The following is a 27,523-nucleotide window of genomic DNA, read 5'->3' on the forward strand; positions in this document are numbered from 1 at the left end:
GTTGGCGGCGGTAATGCACCGTTTCGCTGTTTGCCAACAAGAAGAAGCGGAAGGAAGAAGAAGAAGAAGTCGAACCGGAAATAATATTTACTCTTTCCGGTTTGGCGTCTAAGGTTTTCTTTTTTTTTTTGTTCATTTTCTCCATGCCAGAATAGTAGTATCATGGCAAACAGAACCGTTAAAGACGCTAACAGTATACACGGGACTAACCCGCAGTATCTGGTGGAGAAAATCATCCGCACACGAATCTACGAGTCTAAGTACTGGAAGGAGGAATGCTTCGGTCTCACCGGTTAGTAGTGTCACCAGTGAGCTAACGTTAGCTTCATGAGGGCTCATTTTAGCAAGCGGGTTACTATCGACATTAAGCGGGCTCAGTTATATTCTTGGGGAGATAGATAGAGAGATAGAGAGATATTTTTAGGCAATAGAAATTATTTTATTTTAGGCCAAAGATTCAAGACACAGTCATACAAGTACAACACACATTAAGATGTCCTAAACTGCTCATTGACTGTGCAAAATATTATAAACAATAAGTAACTTTAAAGTAGAAATCGGAAATTTTAAATTAAAAAACTGAATATGTACATTTTGCAAATGCAATATTAAAGTGTTTTGTACCATATTAGCACAGCAATGTCCTGACCGTGCAATGGAAGTAGAATAAACAAAATTAAGTAACGTAAAAACAGTAATTGAATTGAGTGACTATAGTTATTTAGTGTAATGTAAACAGAGTGACTGGAGTACATCAGTGACCAGAGTAATATAAGCAGTAGTGAAGCAGCATGATCAGTGTAGCAGCGTGTGCCGTAATAATAAATCAGATACGATATGAAATATGACAGTGAGAATTCTGAAATGTGACAAGAATATGATATAAGGTCCTGTTCCAGACCCTTATGGTGATGCTATGAGGGTGCTATGGTGATGTGGCTCCCAGTTTTATACAGAAGCACTGATAACACAATAGCAGCAGTGATGATAACACTGGCATAGTTTCACATGGAGCTGAACTCTGTTTACACTTACACACGCACCGGGAAGAGCAAATAGGCTTAGCTGTTACAGAGAAGCTGAGGAAAGAAAACGTGTTTCTAGAGCCCAAAAACAGCAGTTGTTCCTGTAACCACCAATAAAACCTTTACTGGGAAAAAGGTGGCAGGAGCCCTTCATCAAAGCGCCTGATCAACAAACACCAAAATTTGTTTTACACAGAGAAAAATCTGCAGTAAGCCTCCAAGAGTAGTATTAAAACATGCAGATGAACTGTTAACTTGGTTTCATACCATGTTTATATTACACAGCTTGCTAAAGGCTGATGGCAGCCTTTACAGCCTTACCTGCAGCAAACGGGGGTCTAAAGGGAGACATGGAGTGCTCTTGGCCATATTTATTTAAAGGCTTTCGTAACATTTTTCAGATTGCAATTGAAATGGTGTAAAATTTTGTGTTAATGAAATTGCATTAATATTGAAAAAGTGATGTCACTCCCAATTTGGCGCATTCCAGCAAAAGGAATAAATGTTAAAAGACCTCATCTACCTCAGAAATTAGAGACTGTTCTGGCCCTTCCTGTACAGTGTTTTTTACCAAGTCAGTGGGAGTCATTGGTTTCCAGGTCCTCCTAAAGTCCACAGTCAATTCCTTGGTCTTTGTCCCATTGAGCTGCAGATGTTTCTGCTTGCATCGCATGAGGACGGTCCCTTCTGGTGCCTCAGTGTTGCTGATGATCTTGTCAAACACACAATGTTGAAACGCACATATTGTGGTCTTTCTGTCAGGCAATCAACAATCCAGGACACAGCTTGTTGTACTACTTAGGCATTCCTTTCTTCATCTTTCTTCATCTCCTTCTCTGATAGTTGGATACCACAGTAATTGACTCAGAGTGCTAATATGCTAATATGTGAGGGACATCACTCCCCAGTTCTGAAATGGTACTGATAGTAAAATAGTAGTAGAACTGTAAACTTCTAATCTGTACAAGTCTGTATACCTCTGTTCATTGTCTAATTGGAAACATGTATGCAGGTGCATTTGCAGGCAACAATTGTATACAATGCAGTTTGTATTTATAATTTTTTGTTAACAATGCTTTTGTATGTTGTTTCATCCTCAGCCGAGCTGGTTGTCGACAAAGCCATGGAACTTAAGTATGTTGGTGGAGTTTTTGGTGGAAATATCAAACCCACTCCTTTCCTTTGTCTCACGCTGAAGATGTTGCAGATTCAACCTGAAAAAGACATCATTGTCGAATTCATAAAAAACGAGGATTTCAAGTGAGTTTTCCGCAGAGAGAAAAGGAGTAAACACTTATGTTGTGTTAATTTTCTCAACCAAGTTCATAGTGTATAGAATTCACTCAAACTCGTGACACTTTTAGGCACATTCCCACTATTTTGCTTAGCTAAGGTTGTAGCATAGTTGTAAAGATAAAAGACCTTTATGAACATTTGACCTTAAGAAAAAGTTGCATGATATTTAGAATACCCATATATGATTTCTTATATGAATATATGTTATCAGTGCAAACAGTGGCATTGAGAATGGCATTTTAAATTGCTCTTTATAGCAGCATTATCACTCGAAACTTCAGATCAGTCTATTGACCTTGAAGGAGAAGTCAGAGGTCAAATGTGACAAGGTTTTTAACCTTTATATGGTACTTTTTTAATGTTCAGAATACACACTTGTAAGAATCATAACTTAACTTTTTTTCAGTTGATCTTGGTGGATGTAAGCCAAATTGTAATAGATTATTATGACCCTTTTATCTGAATTTCTTCAAAACTTTTTAAGCTATTGTGTTTACAAATCGAATGATGAACTCAAACACAAATGTGATGAATCATCAGCGCTCGCCCGTCGGGCGGGGCTGAGATAGTACATTTGTACATTTATTCAGTTAATTTGTATGAGTGAAACCTATTTTCCTCGGTTTACTTTGCTGCTGTCACATGGCAGTGTATTTGTTGAATACTTTATTGATAATGATTAGGTACGGAAAATATGTTTCTGCTATTTTGTAAAATTGTTATTAATAAAAAGCTCTGTAAATTGTTTAAATACTGTTTTATAGTTTTATGTGTTTTTAAATGTCTTTGTGCCTGAATGTGATCTTGCTGATTATAATGTTGCACAGCAGTTTGGTAAACTGTTGTCGGCAGTCAGCAGCGTGTGTAGCACATTTCGTGCTGGATTGATTAAGAATATATTTTTATGTGTGTAACACATAGAAGAGGTATGACATGTTCGTGCTCATTTTTTTCCCTTTTCTTTTAGATATGTGCGTTTACTTGGAGCGATGTACATGAGGTTAACTGGAACTGCAGTGGATTGCTACAAATACTTGGAGCCTTTGTACAATGACTACAGAAAGATTAAGAGCCAGAACAGAAATGGAGGTGAGTTTGACAAGTTAATCTATAAATGACTGGACTCTAACTGGTGTTGGAGGGAGGTGAATGATATCGCAATATTTCAAGAAAATTTGCAATAATATTTCTGACATACAAAAGAAAAATACTAAACATTTTATTATTTGCTCGCTGCTTGCAATCAGCAGTACTTGCAATGTACAATGTAAGTGCATGAAATGCATTCTCTATCTTTTCACATGAGCTAATGTCACTAATAAACTTCCTAATTTGAAGTGTGAATCTTATTGAAACAAGGCCCCAGCACTAGGAGCATTACAGTGTAGCAGTACTGACAGCATGAGTCAAAGGTGAGCACAAAAGTGGCATGAAACTACTGGTTAACATTTTAGATTAACAATAATTAAAGTAATTTAACCTTGTAACTTGTCAAGAGCTTGTACAGTATTGTAATATAATAAACCTGAATTGTGTTTTTCTAACTCAATTTTTATATGTTTTATACATTTATTCAATTTATGTTATTTTATACCAAAACTTGAGACAGCACAGTGAGGAATTCATCAAGCATAACTTTCACCCACTAAAGAATATAAATAAATAAATTACAGTAAAATGTAATTTGACAACTTAATAAAAAAATTATCTGTTTTACTTGACTATTGTTTTTCTCTTCTTTTTGTTAAAACAGTAATTTTTTTAATTCATTGACAGTATTGATTCTGTTTTACGATTGCAAATAAAGAATTCTGACTTTTTTTCTCAGAATTCTGAGATTAAAGTTGGAAATTTGAAAAAAAAAAAAAAAAGGTCAGAATTTTGACTTTTTCCTCAAAATTCTGAGAAAAAAGTCAAAATTCTGAGAAAAAAGTCAAAATTCTGACTGTTTTCTCAAAATTCTGGAAAAGAAGAAAAAAAAAAAAGGACATGCCCACTTTTTTTTCCCAGTGGCCCTAATCCTCTTCCATACAAAGCACTTGCACATACTAGTGGATTAAACATTGCAATTTAGGACAACTTTGGTAAAAACCTTACATTGGGTGGTTGTTTATATTTGTAGGCGCTGTGCATGTATATGTACACCAATCAGGCACCGATCATACAATGAGACACTGATTTTTTCGTCACTGTGACACTTGTTAGTGGGTGGGATATGTGAGGTAGCAAGTAAACATTTTGTCTTCAAAGTGGATGTGTTCGAACCAGGACAAATGCGTAATTTTTTATTTGTAAATTATTACAGAGTTTGAGGTGATGCATGTGGACGAGTTCATCGACGGGCTTCTTCACGCAGAGAGAATGTGTGATGTCATCCTTCCTCGGCTTCAGGTGTGTTAGTGTCATTTTTGTATATCTGACCTGTTTGACGTGCCAATGTCATTGACTTTTCTTTTTTTTATGCGTGTATTACAGAAGCGGCAAGTGCTGGAGGAGGCTGAGATGCTGGACCCAAGGATTAGCGCTTTGGAGGAGGACTTGGATGAAGTAGAAAGCAGTGAAGAAGAAGATGAGGAAGAAGATAAGGTTAAAAATAAAATTATCAGTAAAAATCTACCATATAAAACTGATGCAATAAATTGGTGGTTTCTGATTGACACGTTCATTTTCCAAATATATTTCTAATGTTTAAAGGGCCCTCGCTATAACAAAACACAATATGGTCAACTATCAGCTTTTGTTTAACTGCACAGTTAGCACATGTTCAGCTTCACTGAAAGATGAAAATCCATCTGTAATAGCAGTAATGTTCAGGTTTGTAAAATGCCTTATAAGAGACTCTGTACATCCAGCGTAGCTAGGAAAACTGTGGTGTTGGCCTTCGATCTGGTGACTCAAACAGGCTCTCCTCCACACTGTTCTCATTTGTATACTGTTCTACAAAACCTAACTTTAAAACTAACAAGTGGATTTTCCATGTCAGTGCAGTTACCAAACAACAAGGAACCACTGACTGTTTAAGAGACAGATTGTTGCAGCCAGGTGCAGCACAAAACTGCCCCCCTCTATTTACTTTTAGTCCCCCTGTTTTCCAGTGATTTCTCAGTTCTGCTACTACTTAGCCGACATAAACTAATGTAAGCCTATTAGCTGCAACCAACCTGGTGTCGTTACGTTCTGTACTGCCACAAGATGGCACCGAATATGTAAAAACTGCAAACACAAGTAATACAGATAGTATTACATAGTGTAAATTAGTTCCTTTGCAATACAATGACTGGCTTAGGTTTCTCAGCTCAGTTATATAGAGGCGTCTGCATAAAATAGCTTCTATGTCCACTGAAAATATTGTCTGTTAGTGGATTAACTGAAAAATAAAAACATGAATGAATTTGGTTGCAGATGGAGAGAATTCAGACTCCTGAGCCACATAGACGTGGTTACCGTGACAATGACAGACCTCGCCGCTCCCCATCACCACGTTACAGACGCAGCCGTTCTCCCAGACGGTACTCATTGTGCTCATCCTTACATTTTCTTGAGTCTTCATATGTTTGTGAATAAGACAAGTAGACTTGCAGAGCAACCTTTTCCCACATTGAGTGTATACAGTTGCTTTCATTATGGTAAACTCCATTATTTCTTCTTCAGGAGGAGCAGGTCTCCAAAGAGGAGAAGGTATGACTGCTTTTTGGATTCACTTTAATCTTGTTAAAACTGCACTGCTAGTATGTGTGTCTTACAGGAATATCTGTGTTTTTTATTGTACATAAACAGCCCCTCACCACGGAGAGATCGCCATCGCAGCAAGAGCCCCCGGCGCCACCGCAGCAGGTCCAGAGAGAGACGCCACCGCTCCAAATCACCAGGTAATTAAAGGGGAGATCAGTGTTCTGTGGCCATGTGGTGTAACCACAATAACAGACAGCTGAGAATGGGGGAAAATATGGGTTATTAAAGAGTCTGCAGAAATTTAAGTTAAACAAGCAACCAAATATATCATTCATATGATTTAGAGCATATATGTTCTCCATCAACTTGGAGTTCCAAAGCATTCTGGCCATTATATCTTTAACTGCTCACTTACTAATGAACAAAGCACTTTGTTTACAGTTAATCAACCAAAATTAATCGATTGGCTTGTTACTGTTACTTTTGTTATGTATATACATATATATGTGTAGATATATATGTACAGTGGTGACTCGTTTATCGTGGTAGTTACATTCTAATAATAACCCACAATAGGTGAAATCCGCGAAGTAGCCATATATATATATATATATATATATATATATAGAGAGAGAGAGAGAGAGAGAGAGAGAGAGAGAGATATAGATATATATATGTGCGAATAATAAAAATAAAAATAATATATGGTTGAATATATATCGGACATTCTTACCTCCAACAGGGTTTGTTAAAAAATGCATGCAAACCATAAAACACCTGGGCCAGACATTTTTGTGGGACACTCAGGATCAGGGCCAGTGGTCCACAGGATGACTTGGATTCAAATTTGTTTTTATCTATTTATTTTTTGCAAAGATTTGTGCCACAATATCAGTGGGTTTTAAACCACTGAAATGAAGCCAGCAATCATAGAAATTCATGTTTTTCTTCTGCCATCTGTTTTGCAACTGTGTTTTAAGTTTTTAACACTGGAAATGTTCATGTTTTTTCCATAGTTACATAAGTTTGAAAATTTTTGTCTATAACTAAAAATGACTTGGTGTCATTGTTGTGATCCAGGTCACCACAGAAGCCACAGACATCGCAGCCATTCCAAGTCCCCAGAGAGGTGAGTATTATTATTATTATTAATGTATATCTGGGTAATGTTATTTGATTAGTGGGCGCTGCGCTTCCTGGTCTTGATGTCAGTGGCTTTGATCTCCTCCTGTGACCAGCTTATTATCCCAGCAGGGTACCTGATCACAGGCATAGGTGTTGATAGCCCAGATCTTGTTCTTACCATTCAGTTGACTCCTCGTGTACTGCTCTTGTAGCCAAACATCTCATGATCACTGCTGCCATAGATCAGCTGGTTAGTCTCTGTAATGTTTGCAGTACATATTGTCCGTAGTTGCTGCATTCACATCATCTAGAACAGCGGTCCCCAACCCCCGGGCCTCAGACCGGTACCGGTCCGTGAGTCATTTGGTACCGGGCCGCGAGAGTTGAGGCTCAGGTGTGAAATGTATAGTTTTCAGGGTTTTTATCAGTTTTCAGCGTTATTTTGTTATCGTTTTTATCGTTTACTCGGTTTTCCTTGGTCTTTTCACGTGTGTTATGAATAAATTTTCTTTTTTCGGTACCGGTACTAGTTTTATTTTGTTGTATTTATCCGCGACACCTTAAAGGCCGGTCCATGAAAATATTGTCGGGCATAAACCGGTCCGTGGCGCAAAAAAGGTTGGGGACCGCTGATCTAGAAGACCATCAGAGGGTAATTTATGTAATCTTGGTAACCGGCTACAGAGGGTCCGGGATCCTGTCTTTCAGGTCAATTCCTCTCGCACTTAACGATACTTTCTTCATACCCGGGGCTTCATTCCCACCCAATCTTGGGTATCTCCCCCTGACTTGTTGTCTTGTTGACAGGCACACTATACTGTGCCTGTGCGCTAATTTGATATGGGCTAAAGACAGAAAAGAAGGAGAAAGAAAAAGAAATGTGTATTTTTAAGCTCCAGGTTAAAAATAACAAGACAGAGAGGGAGAAGAAAGAGTTTCCCTCTGTGTGCATATTTGTATTCACCAACTCCAGTGTAGTGGTATTAGAATATTCATTGTTTATTTAACTTGGTTTTGTTTTGTTTCACATTACAGGAGTTCAAAAAAGAGTCACAAGAAGAGTCGAAGAGGAAACGAGTGATTTTTTTTTTTCTTTTTGTTTTTATACCAAACTTTCAGAAATCTGCTTTCTAATTCCTGTGTATTTGTTTTCTTTTCCCTTGTTGTTTTTTTATGGGGGGGGGGGTATAAATATATAAAATATTTCATGTAAACATGTTCATTGTGCTTAGAATGTGTTTCATAATCTGATTTGATCTGACATTTCAAAAATAAAGGCCCCTAAATTGTGACTCTTTGGATGTTTCAAGGATGTTGTTGTTGTTGTTGTTGTTGTAATAGAATTGGTAGTAGTAGTAATAGTTGTTATTATTATTATAATAGTTGTTATTATTATTATTATTAACTGATAGGCAAATGAGGGAAGTTTGAAATTTGTAAATGAGATGAGGGCTGAGGGAACTGAAAGTGTTTTACCCCTCCCTGATTTCCACATTTTTTTGCATGTTTGTCACATATTGAAACACAAGTAAATATGAATTGTAGTTTCTAGAAGCGGTTAGTAGTAAGGGGTTGGGGAAACTTTGACTGTGTGAAGAGGAGTGTGCCCCTGGACTTTCCCTCGATTCCCCCGGAGGCCTGCGTTTGAGTCCAGCCTGTCCGGCCTTGACAATAATAATGACTGTAGAAGCTACCGGAGCACAGAGGAGAAGAGCTGGTGAAGCCTGGAGACTGGGTGTTTGTCAAGGTGATAAAAGAAAAACATGGTCAACAACCCAGGTAGGAGGTATGATATCAGACACTGCTGTCCACACCTACTGCTGTAAAAATAGCTGAGCAAAATACCTGGTTACATCGAACTCACTGTAACACATAACGAATCCCACACCTACACAGGAGTAGTTGTAACGGATAATTGGATGTTTTAGACTGCCTCTGAAACTAATATTTCTTGTTGTGTAGCTTGTGCACCTGCTACGCCAACACTGGCCACATCACCATTTCGACTACCATCAGGTAATTGTCCAGCCAGCCTAGCATGCATGCTGCAGATGTTTAGAAGTCCTTCGCTGCCCCCAAGTGTAACCTGTATTTCTTTCTGCATTATTGCATGCAGCAGGGCATGCAGGATGTTCGGAACGTGCTGTTGAACGTTTATCCCTAACAACACTGCACCTAATGGCACTGAACCAAGCATTAGAAGGGCTCACTGGTCTGAAATGAGTCAACACTTTTCCATGCATGGTATCAGTCAGCATTTGCAGAAATGAACAGGATATTGAAATCCAACTCGAAGTACCAATCCAGACGCCGCTTTCTCTTGGAAGACCCTTCCCCTGATCTGTGATACAGTCTTGTCAAGGAGATCTACAGATAATTCCTTTGACTTCAGTTTGGTTTGTGCTCTGACTTGCACTGTTAACTTTGGGATTTTAAATAGACAGGTGTGTGCTTTTTCAAATCATGTCCAGTCAAGAGAATTTACCACAGATGGACTCCAATCAAACTGTAGAAACATCTGATAGATGATTACTGGAAACAGGATGTATCAAAGCTTGTTTTTTAGTGTAATGTTAAAGGCTGTGAATACTGTAAATATTATATTTTTGTTTTCAATAAATTTACAAGAATTTTAAGCAAATTTTTTTTCACTTTGCAATTATGGCGCATTGTGTACAGAATCTTTGAGGTGAAAAACAAAATGACTCTATTTTGCAATAAGGCTGTAACTTGAGAAAATGTGCAACAAGTGCAGTGCTGTAAATACTTTCCAGGTGCAATGTATTTTTGTCAGTAAATGACAGTGACAAAGTTTTCTCATGATAGTCTGTCCTGGTTTAGCAAAACTGTGCACCTACCCTTGTCTGCCGGAAGGATGATGATGATATTACTAAGCGGTATGAGTGCCGCCTTCTCCTTGATACTGATATGCTTACTTATATATTATATATACTTATATGCTTGGGTCTTTGCTTTGCTAAGACAGGCCAAAACTTTAATCCACAATAACAGTCTGAATAGGGGAAGAAGTTGTTTGTGGAAGTGTGGGACCTGATTGACCTGAGGAGTCAGCCAGTGTGTAGCGGGTCAAACAGGTGGTGGGATGCAAGACAGGAGGAGCTGGCGATGGCCTGCAGGGGTGGCAGAGCGCAGCCAGTGAATTTTTGGGTAGTGTTAATTTCGCTCTGCGCAACCTTCCTGTTCTCAATAGTGACCCTAATGCAAAAGCAATGTATAAGTCATTGCAGAAACAATTTGTGTAACAGCTTACATTCTTTGTGGAGTAATTACATGCTTATCACATGTTTGCTTAGGAAAATTAGGAATTACTTTTTTCCCCCAAGGAATTGTCTCAAAACTGGTTTTCCATATGGATGGGTGGTTCATTCCTTTAGCCATTACATTAATCATTTCATTTTTTTAAAAAATTCAGTTTAATAATAAAATTCCATGACAAAATATTGCAACAAAAACGGAAAACCTGTTTGGAGACATTATCTTATAATTAGATATGTCATAAATATTCTGATCTTGCAATTCTTATTTTTGTCAACATCATTGAAATGAGCCAGTAAGAGTTCTTCTTCACTTTCTATAGGCTACTTGCATAATTTGACACCGAAGGTATCTGGTTATCCTCTGCACGTTGTCATGTATTCTGAGTCGTGTGGTATTAATTTATTTACAACAGTAACTCATTTTAGATTATAAAATGTGTATTAATCACGCTTCTGTCGTGAATGCGATGCGCTTCCGTAAAATGCCAAATTGCGTTTAAAACAACGCGCCTTACGTAAAGAACGTAGAATAGAACATTTCCTGTGTGTGCTGCTGTAGTTCGTAATGGCGGAGCTTAAAGAGGCGGACGCTGCTCAGCTACACCAGGAGGACGTCGATAACAAACGTGGGTAAACTGTAGCGCCTGCATGTTTGGTCGCTAAATTTGCAAACATACAATGCAGCATAAATCATACTACAGGCATTATTAATGCTACGCAGCCTATTTAACGGGAGTTTGAGTTTATAACTGCGGAACTAAACGAGGGCCTCAGCATGGAGCTCCGCCATAGGACCTAATAGTCAACAACATCAACGACAAAAAGGGAGGCGGTAATAGTACTCCGCTATCGCTTCCTGTTGCATGAGATAGCGCAGCTGGCCTTGAACAGCTGCCGATTTTAATGTGGTTTGAGTTGCATTTTCAGTTAACCTGGTCTCATCACGGAGCTGCACTACAGGACCGCAGAGCCGCTCACTTCATTACGCTTAAAACGGTTCATTTATTTTAACCCGTGTTCCAGCTTAACTGGTTTTGGTTTTAATTGGTGATGTTTGTGAACATTTCATCTGTGGACCCAAATTCGGGGCCCTATTCCAGGAAGCATGTCCAGTAAACCTTAGTTTAAAAATAAAATATGAGTTGGTCAACTTTATGATCGGCAACTCCGGGTTGCTCCAGAACAGCTGATCAGAGTAAGTTCAGTCAAATAACTCTGAGTAAGTTCACCCTGAGTTATCCGCGTTTGATACAAAATGTATCATTTTAATTTAATATCCATGCTCATCATTTAGCCAGCTTGAACTTTCATTAGATGAATTTGAATCCTAGTTCTACGTTTGATTTTAGATCTAATGATTCAGCTGAAACCTGAAAGGTCAAAATGCAAGAGAGAAAGTGAAGATGAAATGCAGAGAGACTGATCAGACACAGTTTACTGATGGACCCAGATAGCAAAGAGTCCAGATGCATTCACCCACAGTTTAGTTTAACCTTCAATAAAAACAGTTTCTGCTATAACTCCAGTAACAATAAAGAATTCCATTATTTCTACCTTTTATTGGATAAAAATGCTTAAAGACAGAAAAACTTTGCTTTAATGTTGCCAGTGTAAGCATTCATCATTTGGTCTAATATTAGCCTGATAGATGTTGGCTTCCTGAGATTCACTGTTTCACATTTAACAAAAAAATGCAGGGCAGCTTTTTACGAAGGAGTGTTAGGGCCATATTAAGAAAAAATATTATTTCAGACTAAAGTTGTAATTCTATTTTGAGAAAAAAGTCAAAATAATATTTTGAGATAAAAGTCAAAATTCAGTTTTTTTTTGGAAAACATCAAAAAGATGATTAGATTACAGCTCCTCGACCCTCAGAGAGTATCACAGTTATGGCAGTTTGTCTTGAAACAATAAGAGTAATCTATACATTTCGACTGTAACTCTTTTTAAGGAAAGGAAAAGTGGTTAGGAGAATTGCTAAGAACTTGGGTAAAGACAAGAGCCTTGTGTTGTCATTGTCAATTGTAATGACCTTACACTATTGTCCTTAAAAATGTAATGCTGGATGTCACATTGTTAAGGAGAGATGGATTGAAACTACAATGGGCAGAAGATGGACTACAAGATGCACATTTGCCAACATGTGTTCTCATATCAGTGATTTATGGAAGTCATATAAATGAGGTCAGCCTGTGGAAAAATATCCCTTTGTTCCAAAGGTTGGAATTTTAAAGATAGAGGAACATTTAGGGCAGGGGTGGGCAATTCCAGGCCTCGAGGGCCGGTGTCCTGCAGGTTTTAGATCTCATCTTGGGTCAACACACCTGAATCACATGATTAGTTCATTACCAGGCCTCTGGAGAACTGCAGGACATGTTGAGGAGCTAATTTAGCCATTTAAATCAGCTGTGTTGGTTCAAGGACGCATCTAAAACCTGCAGGGACACCGGCCCTCGAGGCCTGGAGTTGCCCACCCCTGATTTAGGGCCATATTTACAAATGTCTACACCGGCCGAAAGCTGCCTTTTGAAGTTAAAAAGCTCATGGCTTTAAAGAGTCCCAGTGTTAGTTTTGTGATTGAAAGTTGTGAACAGGAGTAGTTTTGTGGCTGAAATATGGATTTGTAAGAGTTTCACTTTCAGGAGGAGAATATTTAAACCAGTTACGTTATCAGGCGAGTGAGTCATCTGCACTTCAAGTGCATGGCTCAAGTTGTTATTGCAGTGCCAAAACATTGGCTCTGTCCTGAAAATTCGCTCAGTCCTCACACTGAGCCCCACAATAACACTGTCTTTGTTGTGCTGTGAGCACACAGTGAGTGACTTGTTTTTGCTGACTGTGTAACAAATTAAGTTTTACTATATGACTGCCTACAAGATGCCAAAGATCAGTAAACACAAAATGTTCTTACCCTTAATGAAAACAAGGCTTCAGAATAATACCCCTATGGATGAGTTCACTTTGCCCACTTCCTTCTTATTGTTAATCTACTGTTAGAAATATTTTAATGTTTCTAAATATTTATTTTAAATTATACAAGCAGTTGACTAGTTTTTGCCATTACATGAAATTACCAAAGCAAAATCCTGTCGTCCCCCAAAACACATTGAAAAACGTATTCATGCCGTCATCACCTCTAGATTGCATTATTGCAGTTCTCTGTATTTGGGTCTTGACAAGTTTCCACATAGTGGTTTGGATCCACCCATTTATGGCTACAAGAAGTGCAAGAAGACTTAATTGTGGACCACATGGCATTAAACCATGAAACAAAAATGGAAATGACTAAAATGATAAGCTTGGCAGTGGATGGAACAACAACACTTGAAGGACAAACTGTATTAGCTACATTTACGCCTGGAAAAAGGATAACATTGGAGAAGGGTCTCAAGATTCACCAAGGCCTAACCCAAGTGTCTGAGAGGATTAGTGAGGGCCTCGTGTTGATCACTTGTTCCTTAAACGTGCATCTGAACCGCAGATGAAGCACAAATGGGTAAAACGTAAAGAAACTGTCTGGAAACATGATGTGATGTTATTCTTGTTCTGAGCTTTTCTTCTTTTTTAAATGTTGTTTTGAAGTTAAGCTTTTCTTTCTCTTCAAAGAAGTCTGTTAGTAATTTTTTTAAAAAGTGGATTCTGCTGACATTTATCTGAAATGCTTATGCCTGACATACTTAACAGTTGTGTGTGGTAGAGAAAAATCCAAATGTTATTTTAATGAGCTGGGTTTTTTCTTTAAGTGTATTCAAATTTAAGTGGGGAATAAACTTCAGTGGCAACTCCTTAACTTTATTGTAATCAGGTTTTGTGAAACGATGTCAAATATTTTTTATTTTTATTGGAATAAAATCATAAAATCGAATTTCCATCATTTTCCTCTGACCTGTAGTGATTAATTTGGTATTAGTTGTCTAGTTTTGGAGATGTTGGTCATAGAGGTAGATATAATACTACTACTACTACTACTACCGATGATGATGATGATGATGATGATGATGATGATGATGATGATGATGATAATAATAATAATAATAATAATAATGATAATAAAAACTTTGAGCCATTGAACTCCTTTAAAATAGTTAAGGAAGTATTTTTCTTTTCTCTCTCTTCATCTCTGGAGGTGGGGATGGGGGCGATGGACCACTTGTTGCTGAGGAGACACTGAAGAGTGAAACTGCCACAGATGATGATGCCAAACCATCCATCACAACTGCTGGTAATTAAATACAACTCGATTTTTGTCAGGATTTGCATAACAGCTGCATTCCTGTGCTCATCAGAATTGAATCAGGTAGCAATAATGACTAAACTTTAACTGGTCTTTGTGATAATATAACAAGTGTTCTGTTTTTCTCCAAATAGAGAGACACCTCTCCATTCAAACTAAACTGGAGGGCCTTGAGATGCTGGTTGACCTCAGTGGTGGTAAATTCACTTCTTCAGTTTTTATTAGATAGTCAGTGACAGACGGGCAGATTTAAAGACTTGTTGATTTGTTATTGAACAATTACATATTAGAACAAAATTGATAGCCCCCCCCCCCCCGTGAGATTTTCAACATAGCATTTCTAAACATAGTAGTTTTCCTTACAAAACTTCCTTAGAAAGTTTTCCTTAGAATTAATTATTATTATAGTACACAGTAAATACTTTAAGAAAAAACAATAAGAAAAAAAACCAATAAAAAACAATGAATATACAAAGTTATCACAGATATTCCAAGTGTCAAGAACTGGAGGGAAAAGTAGTGAAGAAATTCAAAGAGAGGCACACAGTAAAGAACAGGCAAGTGAAAAATAAAAAAATGAATAGTGAGAGATGTGTATAAAGACTCCAGTAAAACTACCAAGACACTAGTGAATAACCCAGCCAAGCCGGGAACTATAGTGAGGAGACTCACCACAACTATGCACAGGAAGGGACCATGATGTTGCAGGTCGGGAAAAACTTTACTTCTGCAGAAGAGATGCCTTCAAGCCAGCCTGAAGTATGTTAAGGATAACCTAGAGAAAGATTATACATACGGATATGTCCTTTGGTCAGATGAGATGAAAGAGCTCTAGACTCTTTGGTTATAGAGAATGCTGACACTCAGAGAATACTGTCGTCAAATAGAAACACTGTGGTGGGAGTATTATGAAATATTATCATTTTAAAAAAGAACAGCTTTTCATTGTCCTCATCTGTATGTTAGCTTATTGATTATGTAATTATTTAGCTAATACCAATCAAGTAGCTAAATGACACAATAACAATCCCTCACCTTCAGTGTGTATTTGACAATCATTTCTTAAGGAATCCATTTCATACTTGTTAATCACTCTTTGTTTTTATAGTGCAGGGTGATGCATTTTGTGAACTTTAAAGGAGAACAATAGACATTTAAATTATTATTAATTTTAAAATGTTCATTTATTGGCCATATTAAATATTGATACTAATAGGACTGGCAAATAGTTAATATCAGCCGATAGTATTGGTTTGAGGTTAAATTACACATCAAAGCACACTGATAGTAAATGCACAAGGTTGAAATTAGTATGTGTTTAAGAGGTTAGTTGACAATGAATCAGTAATTATTGATACTCTAATAATTACTTCAGTAATTTTTTTCAGTCCTGTCAAATGTGATCAGATGTGTCAGATTTTACATGATTGAAAATTTTCACAGTTTCAGACGTTGTATCAGGATGCTAGCTTTTACCATTCAGACATTTATGGACAAAGCAATTATTGATGCAGTCCTGTATTTTATTTTATTTTTTACATTTGAAATACAGTTATGTAATAGGTCACACACCAACCAATGAATTTTAATTAATAAAGCAGTTGATTAGTGTTGTGCTGATTTTTGCCTTTTTTGCTCAAAAGCTGGGCGGAAATCGTGTCCTCTGTGTCCTGAGGAGAAATTTAAGGCCTGTTACAGCCACAAACTCCGCCGACACCTGCAGAACCTCCACTGGAAAGTGTATGCAGAGTTTGAAGGTACGAACAATAAAAATCGACACACATACAACAATAACCAGCAGTCATCTGGTTTCAACTAAAATCTGCAGCAGCAAGGAGTTGTTTCTTCTGTGTGACTGATGCTGGATCATATTTTGTGTTTAAATTTGTCCTGGATAAGGGTGTGGTCACTGTTTGTACTCCGGGGATCTTCTTCTGTATCAAAATGTGAAAACTGTTTCTTTGAACAGGCTACAGGATGTGCATCTGTCACCTGCCCTGCAGAAATGTTAAGCCCAGCCTCAGCGGAGATCATGTGAGACACAAAACACATACACACATCATTTAGGTTTTTGTAAACAATAAAATGCTAATAAGATAAACATAAAAACAGGTAACAATTAACAAGTTTTAAGACTTCCTGAGTGTGCAGGGCTAAAGTGCTGAAATGAAATAAATAAATGGATCTTTAACATCACAGTGTGTAAGAGTAGATTGCACATTGCAGTCTGCCTCTGTGCTGTGTGTCAGCAAAGCTTTGTCCAGGCGTTGGTAGGATTTTGTTCTATGAGACACATTTTCTATCTGCTGGTGATGTATGCGATGTAGGGGACTCCTGTTCTTGCTGCTCTTTCTGCTGCCTGAGGTCCTCATTAAGCACATGAGCAATTGTGGGCATCTTCTTGTTGTACTTACAGATTTTTGTTGTTTCATCTTCAATAGTGGTTCTGACGCTCACTAGTCCTCGGCCTCCTTCCTTATGCTTAACGTATTTAGTTCAATGAAATTTTATTCATACAGTGGTTGTTGAAAACCCCAACAATCAAATGACCACCAAACTCTTGGTGACAGTGAGAAGGAAAAACTTTTAAACTTTTTTAAAAGGAAAAGTTTTAACAGGAAGAAACCTCCAGCAGACCTAGGCTCAGGGAGGGGCGGCCAGCTGCTGCTACCGGTTGGCGCTAATGGGAGAGGGGACAGGACAAAAGACACTCTGTGGAAGAGAGCCAGAGATGAATAATAATTAAATGCAGAGTAGTGTATAACCACACAGTGAGCAAAAAAGGTGAGTGAAAGAAGAAATACTCATCATGGGGATCTCCCAGCAGCCTTCGCCTGTTGCAGCACAGCTAAGGGAAGATTCGGGGTCACCTGATCCAGCCCTAACTATATGCTTTATCAAAAAGGAAAGTTTGAAGCCTAATCGTAAAAGTAGAGAGGATGTCTGGGTTCCAAATCCAAAGTAGGAGCTGAGAACAAACTGCTCTGTTGGGATGATATGATACTATAAGGTCATTAAGATAAGTTGGGTCTGATTATTTCAGACCTTGTATGTGAGGAGAAGGATTTTAAATTAGTTTCTGGATTTAACAGGGAGCCAACAAAGAGAAAATAATACCTCGGTGTTCCCTGCATAAGCTCGAGGAGGTAGCTATGGATAGGAAGGTCTCTGCATCCTTGCTTAGGCTGCTGCCAATGCAACCCGGTCATGGATAAGTGGAAGGATGGACAGATTGGCAGACATTTAAAAAATCTATGTATTTGATAATTATTCATGTATTTTATTTTTGCACGTTTTGCCCTCCACAGCTGAAAGGCACTGCAAAACAAGCAAATACTCATTATTTCAAAGTTTTGTGACAGCTTTTTTTCACATTTGTACTCCTACTTTCAAGGTCAAACAGTAATTTTGGGTTATGTACCGTATTTTTCGGACCATAAGGCGGGTTTATATTTGTATCTGTTTTTGATTCATCGACACTGTCGATGAATGGGTCTGTTTTCATACATAAGGCGCATTAAGCGAAACAAAACAGTCAGATAAGTCAAATTTTACTCAACTCATTCTTCTTGCTTCCTCCACTTCTGTAACATTGATTCATTAATGTTGAATTCTCTCGCAGCTGCTCTATTCCCATGTTGTTGCAGTATATTAATGACTAACCTCGTATTGTGGATGGATTATCTCATTTGTTCTCCTGACTGAACTTTGGTCCGTTTACAGCATCCTGCCATGCGATTGCATTTGTCCCTAACCATCAGGAACCCTCACGTTAACTTTTATTGAGTGGAAAAAAGTTAGCGTTCATCCTCCAGCTTCACTCTTTATGTTATGCTAACATAGATGTGTCGCTAGCGATCACGTAGCAAATCAATATATAACAGCTAGTCCAACTTCAGTAACCCTACAAAAGTCACTGCTGTTTAGTTTTCTGTCTTCATTTATGTTGGAAGTGATGGCAGAGCTGTACCTTTTAATTCTTTCAGAAATCTCTCAGTCAGAACATGGCATATCATGTTTAGGTGGAAGCTAGCGAGTGGGTGAAAAATCCACTTCAAACCATATGGGGTCATTTTTGAGGACCACAGGTGTGATTATGTGCTGCCATTTAAAAATTTTAAATGATTAAAGTTCAACATACAGCACACTGTGGTTAGTCAGATAGTCAAAATAATCTAAACATTTAAATATTTTATTGTCTCGTTTTATTTTCGCTCAAAAACAGATACAAATATAAATAAATACAAATACATATATACAAATACAAATACTTTATGTAAACAAGGTCTGGTGGCCCTAAATTGCAAAATGAAAGGTAAATTTTGTGTTAATATGTTAATCTTAAGTAAAACTAAGGTGAACACTGAATTGATTGACAATTTGTACTTTGTACTTGAAAAAACACTCAAACGACGTCGGGTCGTTTTTGACCCCTGAGGACCACAGGTGTATGGAAATCGGGAGGACAAGACAAGGGTTAAGTGTACCTCATGGTGCGGAAAATACGGAATGTGACAATACAGGATACTACAGCAACATTAAATTCATATTATCAGCATATTTCATATTCCTTTTTCTTGTGAGAGAATGATCTGGGCTTATATTTTATCACTTTGTTGTTTGTATTCTTTCCCTGTAGGCATCTGGGAGACACGTCGCTCACTACCACTGCGTAGTGTGCTCTGTTACCATTGCCAGGAAGACGGACATGATTAGCCACTTGAAACGCCACGTAAACAAAGGGGAGACTGAGGCTAGCTACTCCGGGACCTCAGATGTCTTGTTTGAAGAGCCAAGTAAGAAACACTGAGCTAAGCTGACGTTTACAGTTGCAGTATTGATAAAAATCATAAAAGTCCCCTCAGAGGTGAAGTGAAGTTAATATGAGTGACTCTAGAGGGGGCCGAATGACTTTCAGAAAATCTCCCAAATGACAGGTGTTTTATGGCAGGTCTGGACCCAGGGCCACTTGAAGAAGTTGACCATGAGCTGTCATGTTTACTTGTAATAATAATAATAATAATAATAACTTTATTTATAAAGCGCTTTCAGACAAAGTGCTGTACAGCTATTTGAAAATAAAGAGATAAATTAAATAAGAGTATAATAATAAATAAGAGAACAAAGCAGAATGCACTTTGGGAAGACGGTGATCTATCAGAGGCAGCCCCTGCATCATAACCATGTTCTCTGGTGACTGTGGCCTCTCTCAGCAAAACCATGTCTCCTGCCATATCACAAAAAAAATGCTTCAATAAAGATCTCAGCAACATGAAGATTTTGTCTTGGCCTTGAGATTTCCAAGATCTCCATCCAATCAAACATCTGGGGGGAGGTGTTTGAAAAAAATGGGTGTTTGTCGTAGTATGAGTGAAATGGACACAATTTTAACATTTTAGAAACAATCAGAGATGGACCAGGAGTACCATTCAAAAATAAACACAACTAATGTCTCAGATTATGATTGTTTGTGATTTGTGACACAAATATAATTCTATATTGGCACAATCATCCCGATGCTGCAGAGAGCTTACTTCAGTCTAGATGGTAAGAGTTTCATCTTTGATTTCTCCAGTGCAATCCTGCTCCCACTCCAAGAAAGAAAATCTCAGTATGTCCACCGTCTCATGGATTGCTGACTACTTGGGCATTACTCTTTGAACACATCACACTTTGTCCACAGCTGTGGTTGTGAGAAACTCGCAGTGTGAATAAGATCAGAGAAGCAGCGATTGCTACACAGCTTTTGTCTGTCTTGGCGTAGAATGTTGATGTGGTAGAGGAATATGAGTTCCTAGGTAGCCAACATTGGTGGAGATTTTCTATCAGTTGTGGTGAGCACAGTGTACTTTGCTGTGGTCTGCTGGGGAAGCAGCATCACAACTGCCAACTGAATAAACTGTTTAAGACAGCTGGACCTATGATTGGCTACAAAACTGGACAAACTGTGGTGGGGACTGTGATGGACCGAGTTGAAAAAAAGCAGGAGTTGTCACAGGAATTATTAGAAAAATAGGGTTTTCATTTATTTAACCCCCAAAAATTATATTTACAAAAGTCATAAATGTTGAGCTCATAAAAAAATGTCAAAGAAACACAACTGAACTCAGGTAACGACTGCAAACTTAACAAACCAAACGACTGCCTAAACAAACATAGCTGACCTAAACATGAAACGACACACAAGGGTTTATATAATGGCTGATCAGACCACTATGACACACTGGGGGTAACGAAACAAAACACAATCGTAAACAACAAACAATGCAGTACCGTCCAGTTTGTTAAGAAACTAAACACCAAAGAAGAAAATCCAAACTACTGAACCCTAAACTCAAATATTTAATTAACTACAAATACTTTGTTTTTAATTAAAGAAAACACACATTCTCCCCCTTCAGCAGGACGTGGTGGTGCGGTCCAATTACCTCTCTTTCTATTTAATGGTTTCAAACGCTGGCCACCACCTTTTGTCTGGCAACTCCCCGGATCATAGCAAATAAGAAGTACAGAAACAAATGGTTAGTCAAAACTCAAAATAATGAACTGGTATGAATACATAAGTAAACTAAATGTGTGCGCTTACAAATAGTAGTGATGGGCAGATGAAGCTTCATGAAGCACTGAAGCTTTTCATCCAATTGGTTCACCCCAGTGCAAAGCTTCTTGAAGCTTCATTTGCTCTAGTAGGACACCTACTGGACGTAAAAATATTATTTGGCATGAATTTGAAGAGTGTGGCCTTTTGCACACAGCCTGTAAATGTCAACAACAAAAGGAGTGTGTAAAACATATATATTGTAGTGATGCAGTATACTGTGTATATTTATACTGGCAGTATGGAAAATGATTATTTGGAAATGCTTAAAATGGAAATGATCATTTACTGTGAGGTGAGGTGTGGTTGGGGTGTGGACAGTAGTTGTGCTTTTGTAACGTTGAGGTATGGACAGCTACACACTGAGGCCTCAGTCCTGCCTGTTCACATTTTATTCTGTAAAAACTAAATTTTCACTGCTTTTATGACCTTTTAGTGGGGAGAACATAGCTAGGATTTAATGATTTAACAAATCTTTTAAATCCTTTGTCCTCCACAATGCTAAATGGCTGGGAGTCCTCAATCACCATGCTAACCAGGTCTTCATCTATTTGAGATTGTTCTCCTGAGGAAAGACAATAAAGACAAAGCACAAATATAAATATCACACACGTAACTTATTACAGTTGTATAATATTGTTATATCATTTAGTAACATTACGGCATGCTATATTATCATGACATTTGATGGCTCACCTGGTCTTGCTCCACAATCGGTGTTCCCCTTATTCTCATGCAAAGCTCTGTAGTGCCTAAGCATGGATGAGGTGTTGTTGTTATATCCCAGCTCCCTGGCACATAGCAAACACTTCACCTTGTACAAAAGTAAAGCCGCTTAACATAAATTGTATTGCACCATCAGTATTATGAAAATACATCTTCTGTAGAAATTTACATACCTTGTTGGGAGGAATAAAATTAAAATGTTCCCACACAGGGGAGGACATCCTCCTCTTCTTAGCTGGCTCCATTCTCTCCTGACTTTCTCTCCTCACTCTCATAAACCTCCAAACTGTCTCCAAACTCTCACTAACCGCAACTCTCCATCAAACACCTACATTTTGAATGAAGTCTGAGGGGTTTATATCGCTGTCATAGCTCGCGGCAAAGTTCGAACCACTTCATGAACCAGTCACGTGGTACAGCCGGGCAGCGAGGCTTCGGACGTCATCATTTTCAGCTCCTCCCATAAATGAAGCAAGCCTCGATACGCGCATCGCGGAAACGCCCCCTCAATTACTCGACACAAGCTTCGAAGCCTCGATACAGAACGTCACATCACTAACAAATAGAACAAATGTATCCAAACCAATCAACAAATTTATTGGAAACCAACGTGTGTTATTGTGTTTAAATAAAGAAATGAAAATACACAAGAGTTACCGACTTTAGAGCGTGGCCTTGGGTTTGGCCATCACAGGGACCATTGGACCACCTTTCAATTCTTAAAAATGGCTTATAAAGTTATTTATTGAGTCAATTTTCCAAATTGTTTTTGAATGTAAATTGTCTGTTATTTATTTTAGCTCTGTCTGCAGCTTAATTTCAGGGTTTTAAATGCAACACAGCTGTTAAACGTCCTGTTTTTGTTTTGCAAAATCACATGGTATTAGTGATAAAAAAACTGATCTCTCCGTCTGCTTTATTGTGCAAACAGGTCCATCAGGTCAAGCCTACGAAATCATGAAAGAACTCGGAACAAATGTTCAACTCCTCCCAAACCACACCACTCCGCAGAAGAGTGACACTTACTTCAATCGCAAGATGAAGCCCAACAGGTGGAGATGAGCTCTTGTTAAAATATGTCCAGTATGTCTCTGATGTTGAGAAATTAAAGTGGAATTTGTGGGGTTTTGTTTCAGGCAGCTGGTGTTTTGTTCGCTGGCTGTTTTGGCCGAGGAGAGAAACCCTGTTGAGTGTCTGGATGCTTTTGGAGCCACAGGTGAGTATGAAATGTACAGAACTCCACGGAAGTTTCATTTTAGTCAGGAGTTCAAACCAAAACCTTAAAAAAAAACAACAATAAAATAACAGAAGTTTTAGCATAATCTTGTTTATTTTTCCTATAAAAATTCTATTCATTAAGCTTAGTTTAGTTCAAATCAGTTATTAAGAGGCTGGAAGGCTGAATGTTCTTTGCAGTGACACGTTTTCTGAGAACAGAAAGTAAATTTACATCATGTCTCAGCAGTATTAGCTAATCAGCAATAAAATTCCACAACATTTCTTCTTTGCCACCTTTCAGGCATCATGGGCCTCCAGTGGGCGAAGCATCTTCTTAATGCTGTGAGAGTTACTATAACAGATATCAGTGAGACATGTGTCAAAATGATCAAAGAGAACTGCAAGCTAAACAACATCCGAGTGGACGGAGGCATGCGAGTTCCCCGGGGGTCTGACGGGGCCAGCGATGAGGTCGAAGGAGTGCCCATTTCTACTGTTGAGGTCGTCAAAATGGATGCTAATGTCATCATGCACCTGCGACCTTTTGACTACATGTAAGTGTGCAGCGTATCTTTTACATGGAAAGTTAGTAACGCTGAGTCATAAAAGTTAGCCTCAGTTACTCAGTTACTGTAACTCTGAAGTGTTTATAGACTCAATCCCTAGTTTCAAGTTTCATTTAACATGACATTTATTTTGATCCAGTTAGTCAAAATGCGATCGTTCAGGTTGAGTCTAACTTGTGATGAACAACTACATAAGTTTTAAGTGTCTCTTAGTTTCTTAGTTGAATTGGAAACATTTATTTCTCATCTTGTCCAGTTTCAAAACAACAGGTTCCCTTTCAAAGTGGTTATGACCCTATTTCAATATAATCTTTGACTATAGCTTCATCTTTGTAGGGTTTTCATGTTATGAATCTAAATACAGTCTGTGTTATGGGTTTATGGGAGGTCCCAATTCTGTCAGAATGTCATTAAAAAATTTCTATTTCATGAATGTTTCAGTCACCTAGATCCATTCGGTACGGCAGTGAACTACTTGGATGCTGCCTTCAGAAACGTCCGAAACCTGGGCATCATCTCTGTGACATCCACAGACACGAGCTCCCTTTATGCCAAGTCACCCAACGTCACCCTGCGTCACTATGGCTGCCACATTGTACGTACCGAATACTACAAGGAGTTGGCGGCACGAATGGTCGTGGCGACTGTAGCCAGGTAGGCTGTTTTTATTTTAATGTGGGATGTGATGCAGAATTAAATCAGCTTTTTATACTGATTAACTTCCATCTGCTGCAGAGCGGCGGCACGCTGCAACAAGGGCATTGAGGTGCTGCTAGCGGTGGCATTAGAGCATTTTGTGCTGGTGGTCGTGAGAGTCCTCAGAGGTCCTGTGCAAGCTGATGAGTCAGCCAAGAAGTTACGAAAACTGATGCACTGCCAGTGGTGTGAGGAGAGAGTGTTCCTCAAACAGGGAAACATGGTGGATGGTGAGTGGCTGAAAATCATATACTGTAGAGGATTATTTACAAGCTTTTAAATCATGAAGCATTAAAGCAATTTAAGAATCTGTCACATATTTGGTGAGCTGTAGCAAATAATTTTAATTTTAATAAGATGCTGAAGTTACCTCATCATCGTGTTCTAATGCCTGTTTGTTTCAGACACATTACCCTGCGACTGTCATGGAAGTCTGCCTGGAAAAACAGCAGTGCAGCTGGGACCTCTATGGTAAACTGCACATAGCAACACCAGTCACAGACTGCTGCGTTCTCATGTAGCTGTAATAGTTTGGTGTTAACATCCATTCTCTTCCACTTATCCTTGTACTAACATTTAATTGAAAACATTTTTGTGGCAATTAAATTACTTAATGGCCAGTGAAAAAAATGCTTTACCAAAATCCTGATACTTTAAACCATTTTTTGTTATTGAAGGGATGCATCTAACACCCACAAAAACTGGGTGCATAATTTAATGATAAAAACAAGCTTGTAAAGAGTCCAGAAAGAGATAAAAGCATGATATTACCACAAGAACCAACAATCAAGAACTATTTTAAAACTGTGTGGCTCATCCTGGCCCTAGTTCTCTATTCCTCTAATGCCTTCCTTAATTAGACTAAATAACCCATCTAAAGTCTGAATATGCAAGGTATTCCCTGAAAAAGGTATCATCTGGATGGGAGAATATGCTGCTCGAAAACCTGTATGTTTTTCCAAACTGAGCTTGCACGTCTTTTCAGATGTGCAAGCTGCCAATTCCACAAACACAACAACCCTGTACCATCTGAGCGAGCCAGATCGTCCCTCTCTTCTTTAGTTTGAAGGATGCTTTGTTTACATTTTACATTCCTTATATTTAAAACTTTGTTAGTCAGTCCAATTACGTTTGAGCCTCTGAAACTGGGGGGCTGATTATGAAAAATCGCCGATATCACAACAACAGCTCCCTCAAAGTGTTTATTTGTAAGGTAGATCCTACAATAATACATACAGATGGTAATGCAAAATGTAAATGGTGCTACAAAGTTAATACTTTTGTTAAAGACTTTCATTTAAAATCCTATGAAGTTGTGTACACAAGCAAAGAGTTAAAGTGTCATTGTCCAAATACTTACCAAGCTGTTTGTGTATGTGTGCATGTGCAGGTCTGGTCCTCTATTTAACACAGGCTTTCTGAGAAGGATGCTTTCTGCAGCTGTGAAGCACAGCATGGATGATATCCAGCCGCTTGTCAAAACCCTGATCTATGAGTCTGAGTGCAACACCCTCAAGTCTTTAGTCCACGGACCGTCTGCTCTCACCAACCAAGGTACCAATCTATCATCTGTAACATGGGTCTGATGTTGACATGGTTGAATCTTAAAAGGATCCTCTGTTCTTCTGCAGTGGAGTGCGGCGTTGTCATTAAGACCTTAAACACTGGAGAGGAGTCGGGTGCTGCTGATCAGTCTGGTGAGTCAAAGTTTTCTAAGCCTCCATTATTCACTCAGGCCTCCTACTTGGTGTGAAATATTTTCACACACATGGACAACTGAGTGAAAACCTGCAGCAGACAAGGGAAAGGAGTAAAGACTGTGTACACAGACGGCCATACTCTAAGCATGCATGTGTCCTCTAGAGGGCAGTGCAAGCCTTTCCTGCATTAAAGAGATTCATGATGAATAAATTAACTACTTGGTCTTAATTTTAACACTTTTTACAGGCATCGTCTTCAGTTACTATTATAGTTTTTGTCCTAAAAATTTCCTTTACTGCATTATTTCAGACATATTCAGTATTCAATATAACATATATGACGTTACATGAAAAAGATTTTTGACTTCTTCATTTCCAGTTTTCTGTTGAGGTATAATTTTGAATTTTCCCGTAGGAAAGAGGAAGATTGCAGATGAATCTGGGAACTTTGTGAAAAAGCTCAAGTCTGATGCCGCTCTGGATCACCCACCATTCTACTACAGCATCCATCGCCACAGCATTCGTGGCATGAATATGCCCAAGTGAGTGACCTTTACCAAACTCTCTCAAGAATTCAGGTATTTTCACATTTTGGTGACTTTGCAACAAATAGAAAACTAATGACCAAAGTACAAAAACAGGCCAAACACTAGTCAGGATCAGTTTGAGTGTACCTCGCTGTAAATACTTTGTTCTGTGCACAGGTTGAACAAGTTCCTTCAGTACCTGACAGAAGCTGGCTTCAGAGTGAGTCGGACTCACTTTGATCCAACGGGGGTTCGAACCGACGCCACGCTGCTGCAGTTTAAATCTGTCCTCACCAAGTACAGCGTTCCTACGTGCACCAACGCTAGCGCCACTCAGACCAGCGTGAGCATGGAGAAAACAGTGTGAGCAAATAAAAGGCTTCACTACTCCACACCTGAAGTGAAACTTTATTTCTTTGCTTCTTTACGCCTGAACTAAATTCTCAGTCAGTTTCAGTCAAAACATGTGGTTTTTCTGAATAAACTTTAATCAAACATAAACCAAGGAAAGATATTTTTCTATTTGTACACAAATTCAAGTGTTACAGATGGCTCGTTTTATCTCTATTTATTTCTCCTGAAAATCTCTTTATTACCTTTTTGTTTCCCTTGTTTTATAAAAGCATCATAAAAATCTCCTCTCTTGCTGTCTTAGTAATTCTTTATTGGGCTCTAATTTCATTCTTCAAACTGTTCAGTGCTTGTGTGAATGAGGCACGTTGTATAAAGTGCTTTGAGTGCTCAGAGTAAAAAGTCACTGAATAAGAACCAGCCCGTTTAACCATAGAACAGTGACACTGAAAATATTATCAGCCTAAAAAGTGATGAAAACAACCTTAGTGCATTCAGGGAAAAGAAACAC

General features: G+C 38.4%; 2 protein-coding genes across 2 annotated transcripts; both read left to right on the forward strand.

The window, feature by feature from the left end:
* The first annotated feature begins 69 nt into the window (after window positions 1-69).
* On the forward strand, window positions 70-8,410 carry prpf38a (pre-mRNA processing factor 38A). Its single transcript, XM_084910280.1, has 10 exons — window positions 70-292; window positions 2,126-2,285; window positions 3,289-3,410; window positions 4,627-4,712; window positions 4,797-4,907; window positions 5,724-5,830; window positions 5,973-5,999; window positions 6,099-6,190; window positions 7,074-7,122; window positions 8,154-8,410. Exons 1-10 carry the CDS (start codon window positions 163-165, stop codon window positions 8,197-8,199), a joined length of 930 nt encoding a protein of 309 aa, XP_084766406.1. The 5' UTR covers window positions 70-162; the 3' UTR covers window positions 8,200-8,410.
* A 2,506-nt stretch (window positions 8,411-10,916) lies between these two features.
* Window positions 10,917-27,299, forward strand: trmt1l (tRNA methyltransferase 1-like). The gene is made up of 16 exons (XM_084910644.1): window positions 10,917-11,022; window positions 14,523-14,618; window positions 14,765-14,827; window positions 16,274-16,387; window positions 16,600-16,664; window positions 19,270-19,426; window positions 22,886-23,006; window positions 23,091-23,170; window positions 23,474-23,726; window positions 24,180-24,392; window positions 24,474-24,664; window positions 24,839-24,905; window positions 25,825-25,988; window positions 26,066-26,131; window positions 26,550-26,676; window positions 26,839-27,299. The coding sequence occupies exons 1-16, from the start codon at window positions 10,962-10,964 to the stop codon at window positions 27,026-27,028; spliced, it is 2,028 nt and encodes a 675-aa protein (XP_084766770.1). The 5' UTR covers window positions 10,917-10,961; the 3' UTR covers window positions 27,029-27,299.
* The last annotated feature ends 224 nt before the right edge of the window (window positions 27,300-27,523 follow it).

The sequence above is a fragment of the Perissodus microlepis genome, chromosome 17 (assembly GCF_051167445.1).
Source record: "Perissodus microlepis isolate ML-2025 ecotype Zambia chromosome 17, ASM5116744v1, whole genome shotgun sequence".
Lineage (NCBI taxonomy): Eukaryota > Metazoa > Chordata > Actinopteri > Cichliformes > Cichlidae > Perissodus > Perissodus microlepis.

Bases quoted from the DNA above. Each gene is read 5' to 3' on its own strand.
- prpf38a (XM_084910280.1), top strand. From the start codon at position 163: ATGGCAAACAGAACCGTTAAAGACGCTAACAGTATACACGGGACTAAC. The intron at 2,286-3,288 runs GTGAGTTTTCCG...CTTTTCTTTTAG, and splicing joins ATAAAAAACGAGGATTTCAA to ATATGTGCGTTTACTTGGAG. The intron at 4,908-5,723 runs GTTAAAAATAAA...ATTTGGTTGCAG, and splicing joins AAGATGAGGAAGAAGATAAG to ATGGAGAGAATTCAGACTCC.
- trmt1l (XM_084910644.1), top strand. From the start codon at position 10,962: ATGGCGGAGCTTAAAGAGGCGGACGCTGCTCAGCTACACCAGGAGGAC. The intron at 19,427-22,885 runs GTAAGAAACACT...TTGTGCAAACAG, and splicing joins TGTCTTGTTTGAAGAGCCAA to GTCCATCAGGTCAAGCCTAC. The intron at 24,906-25,824 runs GTAAACTGCACA...GTGCATGTGCAG, and splicing joins GTGCAGCTGGGACCTCTATG to GTCTGGTCCTCTATTTAACA.